Below are 12,665 nucleotides of genomic sequence, written 5' to 3'. Positions count from 1 at the left end.
CATACATTGCAAACGGTTGCAAATCTTTGCTAGCAAGTGCTGGCTCTGTGTTTCAGCCATGTGTCTGTCTCTGAGCTGTTTCAAGCTGGTGAGGAGGAAAGAGCAGAGTCTGTAGTTTTAGGTTGAACTTCCCTAATGCCCTTTTGCAGAATTGAGTATTTTGATTAAGAAATAAGCTGCAATCCTTTTGCTGGCATGTCAGTGAAGTTCCATGCAGCTGCTCTTTCCAAGCAGGGTGGTTTTCTTCTGGAGAAGAAGATACTGCCCCAGAATAACACATTTTCTGGTAAAGTGCAGTCACGACGTTGACCCTATTCTGTCTCCTTGCAAATTGGTGCCAATGAACTGCATGCCGTGGCTCAAGTCTTTGCTCAAAGCTTTCTCATTTCATCTGCTGTCGTGCATGGACCCTTGCAGATACAAGCCCTGGCAGGATGGCAGTGCCCTCCCTGGTGTGGGGCTGTGATCACTCACTGCTTGGTACTCAGTGCTCCTGTAGGTTACATTTTATGCAAAAAGGTGCTAGCCTTCATTAGAGGCATAGTAACATTTCTGGTGTCTGGGTAGTTTTATGGATTAGGGAGGGTATCAGAGAAGTGTGTGAGAACTTCCACAAGGTCAGCCTATTGGCATTTTCCCTGTCATTTATTTGTTGACCCAGACATTGCTCAGATCTATAGCCTACAGCCTACAGTTGCTGTGTGTTGCATGACATGTGTGGATTTTTTTGGCATCCGTTACATTTTTGGGCAATCATGATGCTGAGGGCATAGGAACTAGATGCCTTATAATTTAAATTTGCACATTTTAGTCCAAGCACACAGCCTGTTCTGAACATGGGATTTGAAACCCCATGCCCTGGTCCAGGCACACCATGGTGAGGTTGCAACATGATCAGCCTGGCCAAGCACTCATCTCAATAAAGCCAGTGTACTGCTGTGGTTATTGCACATCTCGTAAGGACAGCACAACATGGCCAAGCTAAATCCCCAAAGAGTGAATGGACCATGCTCTACAAGTGCTGCTTGCAACATCACTCCCTGCCTCTGCTGTGTCACTACTGACAGTATCATTTTTCATCCTCTCCTACTTGATTTGCAGGCTGCAGCAGTCTTTTGCGCAGGTGTTTCAACATTTTCATCCTACAGCCATTTCAGTATGTCCAGCCTGTGCTCTCATCTAACAAGTATCCAAAGAACAACATCTCTTAGGCATGCCAAGATCATCCAAGGCTGACACTAATTCTGCAAAGCAAGTTCATTAGACAGAAGGATGCGTTGGTTGTGACTTCTGCAAGAAGTTACAAGGAGGATGCTGCCCAAGAATTCAACATCATAAAGACTGCACATACCAGGAGCTGAAGAATCTCTGTCATAAGAGTTATAATGTCCTGACATCACTTCTGGTGAGTGGAGGTAAGAAAGGAATTGAGAACACATCACATCACATGTAAATTTTTTGCAAGAAAAAATAAACATACACATCTGCTCACCTTTACTATGGCAGAGAATTGGAGAAAAGTGCTTTCTTTTAGTACAAATTGTAATACTTAGCTTTCTGTAAATGGTGGGGCATAAAGATTTATTCCCTCCTAGATGATCTCTCATAGCTGACTCCAATTCAGCATCCAGTTTGCTGAGATTCCTTCTGATAATTAAATACAGTTGGAGAGATAGAGGCCCATCCAGAGGGAAGTAAATTCCACCTGTAGATATGTGTAGGACAAACCTCAGGAATCACTATCCTGCTGTTGCACCATTCTTCTCTTTGGCAATGGTGGATTTGAGACAGCCAGCATCTGAGAATGTGGACCCAACATTCAGCATCCCATCTGCAATGACACTCTCACAGATCACACAACTTATTGCAAAGTATGTAGGTGCAGAAACATGGCTGAATTCATGATTCATTGGAATCAGGGGCATAAGTATGTTGGAGACCTGAGTTCACCTTTCTCAAGTCAGCCTTCCAACTTTTTGGCTTCTTTGGAAAATACTTTTCCCATATCTTATCCTCATATCTTTCATCTTTGTCATGAAGTTCTGGTATGCTTATGATACAGAAAAAACATGGTAGACAACAATATCATTTTGAGCTCAAAGTAGTTATTGAGGTCCTGTATCAGAAAAGCTCAGTGCACAGCTGGTTGTAGTAAAGAAAGCAATGGCTACATATTTTGTCCTGAGCCATCTGATGAAATAAACACATCAAACAAAGTCATTCTTTAATGTATGCAAATTTATTCAATTCTGCAATGATTTATTTACAACTAAATGACTGATACCAACAGATGAGGTAAAAATATGAGGTATTGATATGAATATAACATTTCAAAACATAATCGTCATAATGTATTCTCAATGGCAACGTAACAATAGTACTGTGGTAGCTGAATGGTAGAGATGGCATAATGTGCCTTTTAACAAAAATGCATTTCATTGATACATGGCTTAGAGATGCTGGGAGCATAGGACAGCTTCTGCAATGGTAGGAAGACTAACTCACCTTATTAATGGTGGCAGTGGCACAGGAGCCCTTCCAGCAGAGTGATGAGTTCTCAGATAGGATAAAACCACTGTCCAGGTTTTCCCTTCAGTTCTTTCAGAATTTAGTGTCAGACAATTGCCGTTCCCAGTGTCAGAGAATCTGCAGCACAATTGTATCCATTTATGCAAACTAATGTAGCAGAAGCACTTTAATTGCTCCTGTTTTGGAAAACAGCTGGTATGAAATCTGCTGCCATGGCTACAGGCACTGGTGGGAGGAGGTGCTGCTCCTTGGGATTGCAGTCCCAACCAATGGCAGCAGGGCAAAGGCTGGATGTGAGTAGTGGGTGGTTTCCATGCCTGCCGGGGAGAACAAGGACCTCATGGCGAGCACATAGGGTACACATGCTCTCACTTATCTCTTAATACTTGAAAACTCCCAATATTTGCATGCTGCAACAATTGTTGCAACTTGATATTAGGAAAAAATTATTTATGGTGAGGGTGGTGAGACACTGGAACAGGTTGCCCAGCAAGGTTGTGGATGCCCCCCTCCCCGCAAGCATTCAAGGCCAGGCAGGATGGGGCTTTGGGCAACCTGGTCTACAGAAAGGTGTCCCTGCATACAGCAGGGGGGTTGGAACTACATGATCTTAAACCAACCCAAACCATCCTATGGTTCTGTGAACGTTGGCAACAAACTCAACATTTGAGCTGATAGGCAACCGAGGTCCAATAAGCTCAACAGAACACGGGTGAGACAAAGAGAGCAGCAGCTGACAAGGGATAGTAAAAACACTGGCTATGAATGTCTCAACTGGTTTATGCAGCAATAAATAAATACAAGGTGAACAAATGCGATTAATGAACAATGTTAACAGGCTTGTACATTCTGACTGAATCATAGATGTAATATCATTTTTTGGTCTTAGGTTAGTTAAAAACAGAAGAGAACCCTGCCTCAATGGTAACATCAACAAATAATTATTACGACTTTTAAAGCATTCATCCATTAGCAAATAATAGGTCCCTGAAAATGAAACGATATAACAGGCATACATGGCTCCTACTCCTCATAGTCAGGGGCTGATCCTGCTCCCACCAATGCCTACAGAGGCAGGACCATGCAGATCAGTGCAATATAATACAAAATTGCTTGCTGTTACTATAAAAGCAGTCTTCCCAAGCATAGTCTGCATTTAATCTTTTACATCTCTGAGATGTGTTTAAAAGCTTCAAAAAGTTTAGTTATTTTTATAGGAAGAGTACTAAAAGGCATGGTGTTCATCCGTACATCTTTGTGTCCATTGGATGTAGAAAATCTGCTTTGGAGCTTCTTAATAATGAGCTACCTCTATGGATGAAGGAAAGAACAACACAGAAATACTTCCTCGCAGCCTAGATGAAATGCTAAACAGAAGATTTACAGCTTATTAACTCACCAGTCTGATTTCAGATACCTCAGTACACAAAGTGTTATCTTGTACTTGCTAAGAATGAGCAGTTACACTGAACACTGACATAGTGAGGTTCTCTAGTGACAGACAGGCCATTAAGGCAATAGCTAAGTTTCCAACATCTCCTTGTGCTGACAGTCACAACTTTCTGTAGCTGAATATAAATGGCCTTCAAAATGTCTCTGTTACACTCCATGCACTGTATCTGTCAAAATGGATCCGCTCATTATTTTTTAACCTACAGCCACTTCCCTCTTCCTTAATTCTCTTAATTCTTCTACATCTATTTCTAGGTACCTTCTCGTAGCACACAAACACAAAACAAACCCGAGAACAGGCGTTTCTGTTATCACATGGGTTATGCTTGGTAGCCCTGTGATAACAGTAAACACAGCTTATGTAGCAGTGACACACTAAGAAACAAGTGACGGATTCATTTAAGGTCCAACTGATGCAAGTGACTTCTAGAAAGCACTGAGTTATATACAAAATAATTAATTTATACATATACATATATATAGATAGATATAATATAAATATATACATACTGTACATAATTTATTTACAATTAAAATATGCTTCTTAGAAGCCCTTAAATACCAGAGTTATGTAACACACAAGTCATGGCAATAGTATGATTTTAAAACAATAAAGATAAAAGGTCTTTGAAGAAAATTTTACTTCAGCAATTAAAATTAATGCAGAAGGGACGTGGGAGGCAAAGTCTCCAGAATAAAAGAACTATCCTATAAAATTCACCTTTGTACAGACCTGGGTCTGGTCAGACTTCTGTAACCTAAAAAAGATCTCTGCTTTCTGTCTTCCTGTTCTCTGCCATACCCTGATTTACACGTACACATTTCCACAAACACTTCCTCAGATTTTTGTTTCTGGTCCTTCAGCAATCAGAGGCTGAAATGAGTTTCTGATCCTGGCAACTTCTGCAGCACACAGATGTCCAAAGCCTTTGTTATACCACTCTGGGGAATGTCCTCTGCAGAAACAAAAAAAGATGTAGCTACTGAGAAGCCCAAGTGCACAAGAACTGTACTCCACAGGAAGGGTCTTGCCATGGCCTCTACTCTCCGCTACCCATGGTGTTGTTGGGAACTCTGAGTACTTGTGACTGTAAGCAGTGCTTCCTTGCTGTTATCAAACAACCAGATTTAGTTCTATGATCACATCACAACAATGGCATATGCTGAACATAGAAATGAGCCTGGTGGATAGAAAAGTCCACAAGAGGACTACAAAACAGCAAAGCTATGTTATCTATGCCATCTGTTCCCAACACCTCCCCTCTCTGAGCTGGAGGATTTTGCCTCACTGAATGAACATCTGCATTTTGCAGACAGGATACTTACTTTAGGTCGATTCTGCAGATATGGGTCAGCCTGGCTTTTCCTGAGCCACACGGCTCTATCAGATACTGAGAGTCCATCACGATGGCTCGCACCGCTCCCATAAGAGGAGCCTCTTCGTGCTCCACAGAGATGGCAACCAGCATGCACGTTCCCCTTGGCAGATCTGTCCTCCACGTCCTGCAGCAACATATTCAAGATTGAATCACTTTAGTAACTTTCGGAGACACGGAAGAGAAGTTACTGGTTGTTTTCTTGCTAATCCTTGTAAGGCCAGGAAGCCACATCCTTGTAAGGCTGATGACAGAATATTGGCTATAAATACATGCAGGGAAAAATACAAGAGTGGGAGAAGAGACGTATTTAAGCTGAAACGTAGTGCTGACACAAGAACATGGACAGAGTGGACAAGACCGAGGCAGGCAACTGGCAGAGCAATGTACAGGATGTCCATGAGAAACCAACTTCTCACAGACACATTAACTGACTTTGTCTATGGAATTGTTGCCTGTTATGTCCTGTGAATTCCTGAAGGGGTTTTGTGTTACAAGTCCATTGGGATTGTTGCTCAAAACAGGATACAGAAATTTTATCAAGCTCAGTCATTAGATCTCCTCCCAGAAATGTATTAATTTTAATGGTGGGTGCCATAATTTTGCTATGAACTGCTAGGAGATTAGGATATTTTGGCATAGAATGAGGCTGATCAACCCCCTGAAAGCTCACCTTCTGAAATGACCAAGGGAAAGATCTTGCAATCAATGCTATCTGCGTTGTTTTCTTGAAAGTCAGTGTCCACCTGGTTCTGCTGCCCCAACAAGCTGGGAATCTGACTATGAGTTGGGACAGCTGACGCTGCTGCTGGCATGAGGTAGAAAAAAGTTTGCTTCCCTCCACAGGGATTTTGTAACCATCATATATTAGAGACATGACACAGCCATCTGCAGGCAGACAGGCTATCACTTTGCCCATACATCTGACTCTAAACAAGTTGAATTATTGCAGGAGTGAGAAGTCAGATTGTGTGCAGCACAGTAACGGATGGGATACAGCACTTCCCAGTGACATTATCACCACTGAAGTAGGAATCAGTTCATTTTCATAAGCCTTGGAAAGGCTTTAAAGTGAGCATCAGCCATCCAGCAAAGGCTGAAATGTTGTATTGCACCCATGCAGACTATTACAGAGTAGCAAATACAGTGTAGCACATCAGAAATTCTTGCTGGCTCCTGCAACTCCCAGAACACAATTTGAGGGCATCTAGATTGAAAAAAAACAGTGTCCTTTCAGTTATGCAATTATTCAATCAATGGTATGAATGTACAGCAACCTTGGAGATGTTATGTATAAATGCAGCATGTTTTATCAGGGTGTTCTACTGCTAATATCCACTGATGCACAGCAGCTGAGGCAAAGACTCCTCATGTGGCTGATGGTACTTGCATTATTGTAATTTGCCATCGCACACTCCAAGTGACAATGTCAAAATACAGTCTTTAATGGTTAATTTCTTGCAACAGCCAAAGGTTGAAACTTTACGTTAACTCTCTTAGGAATGATAATGAATTTGAGGCTTCCTTTCCTTTGGCAGACTTCAATTTGCTGTCAAACAAACATATGAACCAACATCTAAGTATCCCAGAGGGATGTATCACCCGGCACAAAGGTGTCCATTTGCTTCAGTCCTTCTGTCACTCCAGAAAGAGACACTTCCATGAAAAATTTCTTTTTTCCAGTGCTATACAGGAGGAACCAACGTGCTTCTGCAGTCCCTGGAAGCAGTGTTTTTCTACCTCTTCTCTCAATAGGATCTACGCTCTATGTTCTCTTTCCTTACAGGAAGAAAGGGGCATTTTCTTTCACCAGAGTTACAAAACTACTGAGCAAATTTTACTCAGAAAGAAATAATAACTGTCAAGTTTCATGAACACATCACCACATTTGTCAGCCAATTACAGATTCTTATTTTCTTTATTACCAAATTTCAGGCTGGCTTGTTATGACATATTTTTGTTTGAGCACCATCACTTGTTTCATCTTTTCCATCTCCCAAGTTTCTAGCCTCTCTGAAAGGCTGCAGACGCTTTTCACAGGTTCAGGAGATCCAGACTTTAATACTTAACATTTTTTTCTTGTTCTGTTGGAATTCTCTACATTTCCTGGTGTCTCACGTCTTTCTTGTCTGCTTGGAATCTCACAGGATAGTCTGTATTCTTTTCCTATGCTGTGGAAATAAGAAATTTCCACAGCATTGTATTACGTGCATCACCTTGCCACAGACTGTCTGAGATAGGGATTAAGCTACCGTGGGAAGCTGCATGCATGAGCAGGTGAGCAGTTTTCAGGGACTGATGAAATCTGGACAACAGATACTTTAACATTCTGCATTTTTGACATGAAATTGAGCTGCTCTTCAGGAAAATTCAGAAAAATACTGATTTCATGTATGTACATCATTAAAAATGATGAATTGTTCTTAGGAGATGCAACACATGACGAAGTCTCTCCTGCAAGATGCTGAGCCATGCTACCACCTGCACAGTGCTCAGCTGTGACCACATCATTTTGGTAACTGTGTGACACTTGGTTGTGTCATTTCTGAAGTAGAAAACGATGTATATCTGACTTTGCAGAAGACTTACAATTGCTATTCTTGGTTATACGGATTTAGGCTGGTTACCATACTTCTCTAAATATCTGCAAGAATAAAAATAGGTATGACACCTAGCTCACAGACATGCAGTAAGACTTAACTAACGCTAAACACTTGAGCAATCTTGAACAAAAAGTGATGTAAGTTCAGGGCAGCTGAAAATTGCCTCAGATCCCAGGTATATGAAACACTGGCCCTATGCTCTTACCCTCAAGGTAGCCTAATCCCCTGCCAAATTAAGAAGCAAAGTACAACGAGGTTTATCCTTTTAGAGCCACCAGTTTGACTGGAAAGGGGAAAACAGCAGTCTGTTAAAATATATTTGTTCATGTCCCCAGAGGTGAATTACAATTTCACTGTTCACTTCCCACCGATCATAATGTATCAAATTGACTGCGGTATCTCTGGCTAACCTTGCTCTAGACTTGATATAAATCAAAAGAGATAAACAACAGAAAGTGACAGATCTGCCTGACGGCTGTTTCCAGACCTCAAAAGCCCACTAGGATTCAGTTTTATGATATATATTTCAGTCCTTAGGGGTCATTCTGCCTGGGATAGTGAAATGAAGGAGGATTTGATGGCAAGATTTTGCTTTAACTGATGTGGCTGCACAGCAGGTCTTTAAAGAACATAAAACACCATGAAACCTAATAGTGAATTAAGTGGCAAATAAGAGGACAGAATTATGGTCATCAAAACCTCCTGGCTGCTCCCAGAAGCTCTTCTGGGTGCTAAACAGAGGGTCAAATTTATCACTTGTATAAACTGATAATATATAAGAAAATCAATTATAAACTAAATTAATTTGGCCCAATATTCTGCGGGAAGGCAAAGGAAATAGAGTAATGGGAGAACTAGTTTTCACATTATGAAGTCTTACAGAAAATATTTCAAAAATCTTCCTCCAAGAGTTCCAATAATTCTTCCTCCATTCCAACAATATCTGCTTGTTATAGTTCTCCAAGAGAATAATGAAGTTCATAAAAGAGATGTACTATTAAAATTATATTTTATTGGGCTCATCCTTTTCTGTCAATCTTTGCTCCTTCCAATACAGTTCTGACTCACTGGACTATTTCCATTCTCAAAACTGCTTAGTATTTGTCTGGCACATCATTTTAGTCAAAGAAAGCAATGACAGAGAATGGGAACACACAAAATCATCCTGAAATAAGTAACTGCAGGACTGACCCTGCAAGTGAAATATGTCAGCAGCTCCACAATAGCTCCTCGCAGGAAAAGGGTAAGGATTTCAAAGGCAGGATGTACTTTAGAGGAATATATTTTTGTTTGTTCCATATGGGCACGTAGACAGTAGTAGAACTGAGGCTGAATTTGGAATACTGATATACAGCTATACGTTTCTTTGACAGATCTCATCCCCTGAAAACAGTCAGAGCACAAATCTGCTGTCTCTGTTCATTCCCACACTATAATTTTTATGGGTTAGTATTTCTGTGTTTCTTGGTCTACAGTCTTCAACCTCAAATCTAAAATAACAACTTATATAGAGGCTATATAAGACGCTCAGCTTAAAAGCATTGCTATCTTCTTCACTAAACATTTAGCTCTTAAACATGAAACACTCCCTAGAGGACAGCAAAAGCAATGTAAAAAACAATTGGGTTCTGTTTGCACTGTTTTGACAACAAACAAAGCTAAAAGAACAACAGCTATTATCAGACATCTGTTCTAAGGAATAAATAATATTTATGGTCTCAGGAGTATGTGCTGCTCAAATTACATCAGAGAAAAGGTCAGCATGCTTTAGGTGTGTAATTTTAATTCAGTTTAAGAAATAAATGCTGCTGCCCAGAAGTAGAGTTCTCAAAGCACAGTTTACAGATACTAAGGCTGAGGTAAGAACAGATTTTGCTTGTCTGCACTGTGGACAGCAAGAATATCAGAGAATTGCATTTAGCTTACCTTAGAACAACAAAGTCTCGGACAGGATGAGGAGCCATGCTGTTCAGAACATACTGGTAAACTTCTGTCTGCTTGTCCAAGCTCTCAACAACCTTCCATTGCAAGAAGTCTTCATCCCAAAGGTGACGTTCTCTCAGCACTCGGTTCAGAACAACTGATGGTGGGGCTTCAACTTCCACTGAGGCTTTCCAAAGCCTTAGAGGGTTCCCATCCCCAACCTGGAGGAAAGCAGCAAAGAGCATAAAATTCCATGCAAATATACGCAAACACTCAGCAGAGAATAATTGAGGACAAAATCTTGGAATGGTTATCTGGCCTGAGCTTAAAATGAAGCTTGAGAGCATGCAAATTTCCCTGCTAATCATCACTACTATTGCTACTGCTGCTCTCTGCATGTAAAAACTTGTGCATACTAGTCCTGGGTGGAAAACTAAAGTGATTTAGTACTTCTGCTTTCACACCAATGTATATCTGGACCAGTTCTCATACCAGTGGGACAGCTTGATTATTTCTGGTGTCACAGACACTATTATAACCTCAAGCAACCCATGTACAGTGAAGAATGTGGATGTGTAAAAGTGACAACAGATGAAACCAGACCTGAAACGCTGCTCTGAAACAAAGCTACCACCCTGGGCAACCTGATGCAGTAGCCAGAACTGAGGGTCAGCTTGCCGAGCGGAAGAACAGAACATGAAGGAACAGAAAATAAGTTGATTCACTTCTGTGTTAGGTACACAGGTGTTTCTTCCTCAAAATAGCTGCAAGAGAGTATTGGGAAAGCACCTCCCAAAGAAGGAAAACATAAGCTACTTGTCAGGTCTTTGTAACTCATGGATACTGTTACACCTTCATAGCAAGCAATAAGGGAGCAGAAAGTGCTGGGACATGTGCAATATGAATAACCTGAATTCTTCATATGCAGCATTTCTGTGTGGTTTCAGGGCTGTTGTATTTCAGGCAGCAAACGAGTCAACTGGATCTTGCAAGGCTTGTCTTCCTACACCTTCCAGTGCTGGCATCCTCACATATAAATTCCAGTGCTCCAGAAACCCACAGCATCTCCCACAGACCCAGAATCGTGTTCCCAGAATCCCAGCTCCCACCTTTTCCATCTTAAATTACTTCATGTTGTTCTAACTCCTCTTTCCCATAGATCTCAGTTCTCCAGTCCTCCCACTTTGGACTTCTCCTAGTCCTCTCTTCAGTCCCCATGCCCCTGACACTAGACATATCCATGTCCCATTCCCCAGCATCCCCCACTCCCATATCCTACTCTCACCTTTGCCCTGCTCCTCACTCTAAAACTTCCCACAGTACCTCCCCAGAGGGTCACAGAGAGAAGCTGACTATAAACCAGAGTAATTGTGATTTCTCAGTGCTAACAAAGGAATTGCACTTAACAGGCAAATGCTGCCTCCTGTCCCCTCACCATCCAGACTGCACACTCCTTCCAGTGCCCTTCACAGTATCACAGAATGGTTGAGCCATGAAGGGACCTCTGCAGGCCACCTGGTCCAATCCCTGCTCCAGCAGGGACACCCAAAGCAGGGTGCCCAAATGTCACGACCACTTTGGAAGATCTCCAAGATGTAGATCTCACAGCCTCTGGGCAGCCTGTGCCACCTGCCTGGTGTTAAGAGGGAACATTTTCTATTCCAGCTACTGCCCAAGGCCTCTTGTCCTGGCACTGGGCACCACTAAGCAGAGCCTGGCTCCCACCTCTTGGCACTCTCCCTTCAGAGATTTAAGAATACTGATCTCCCTCAGCCTCCTCTTCTCCAAGATGAGCAGTCCCAGCTCTCAACCTCTCCTAGGAGCAGAGGTACTCCAGTCCCTTTGTCATCCTGGCCCTCCACCGGACTCTCCTGTATGTCCAGGTCTCTCCTGTACTGGTGTAACTACTTTCCCTACAATGCCAGAGTCAACCCTAGCCTCCACCTCCCCACATCAGGCATTCTGGTGTGTGGGCCTCCATTCTGTTTTTATAATTCCAGCAGCCCTGGACTATCACTGCCTCAGCAAATGGAAGGATATATATTTAGTTATGCAAGTCACTGGGTCCCATAGCTACATAGCTTTATTTCACTTTTGGTTGTTTACCTTTTCTTCCATTTCTCTCCTAATTACCTTTTTGTAGGCGAGTTCTGTATTCTCCATACTGGAACATGTGACCCATCCTTTGAATTTGTCTTTTGCTTCTTTGTGGAGATTCTGCATGAGATTTTCAAGGTACATCTGGTAGTTCCCTCCTTCCTCATCCACTTGTTTCCCAAGTTCATCCAGGGTGGGAGAATGCACTTCTGCATCGATGTAGGAGTTTCGGGACTGAGTGACCATCTCATGTGGGACCTGCATCACAAAAGTGGGAGAAATCACACAGGGAAAATCTCTTGCTGAGATCTTTTCCTTAAGGCAGTGCTTTCTAGGCTGACAGATCACTTAGTGTCCAATTGCAATGAGCCTACAGTCAGTAAAGTAGATAGCTATTTTTGCCTTACTGAGAAATCAAGGTAATATAATGGAACAGTCAATGGGTCAGAATAGCATTACTCATGCAAAACCATGTTAGACAGATTGATTCTATGACAATACAATTGAATTACCCGCCCGTCCCCAGAAATGTTGCTTTGTGCTTCCAGGGAGGGGAGTTACAATTGCTACCTCTCCTAGTCCTTCAGCCAAAGCAGCTCCAGGAATGACTACATCTCCCCCTGTGATTTTAATGTTATTGCATGACACAAAGAAAGAAAATGTATCAGCTCTTCTTTTTGAGATG

At 41.9% G+C, this 12,665-nt stretch overlaps 1 protein-coding gene across 3 annotated transcripts in view; it reads right to left on the bottom strand.

Moving 5' to 3' along the window:
* Window positions 1–2,220: 2,220 nt before the first annotated feature.
* Window positions 2,221–12,665, bottom strand: part of STARD13 (StAR related lipid transfer domain containing 13) — a 299,408-nt gene continuing 288,963 nt past the window's right edge. For 2 of the 3 annotated variants that reach the window (XM_042838691.1, XM_042838693.1), the window contains 4 exons: window positions 12,017–12,238; window positions 9,887–10,104; window positions 5,308–5,484; window positions 3,088–4,937 (listed from right to left, as the gene is read on the bottom strand). In XM_042838691.1, the coding sequence (XP_042694625.1) occupies window positions 4,820–4,937; window positions 5,308–5,484; window positions 9,887–10,104; window positions 12,017–12,238 (735 nt within the window). In that variant the 3' untranslated portion in view covers window positions 3,088–4,819. Of the gene's footprint in view, window positions 2,647–3,087; window positions 4,938–5,307; window positions 5,485–9,886; window positions 10,105–12,016; window positions 12,239–12,665 lie in introns of those variants that run through there. The other variant, XM_042838692.1, reaches the window with a different exon arrangement.

The sequence above is a fragment of the Centrocercus urophasianus genome, unplaced genomic scaffold (assembly GCF_019232065.1).
Source record: "Centrocercus urophasianus isolate 14NV4802_14NV808 unplaced genomic scaffold, USGS_Curo_1.0 seq_9, whole genome shotgun sequence".
Lineage (NCBI taxonomy): Eukaryota > Metazoa > Chordata > Aves > Galliformes > Phasianidae > Centrocercus > Centrocercus urophasianus.
This window is presented reverse-complemented; position numbering and strand designations above follow the sequence as displayed.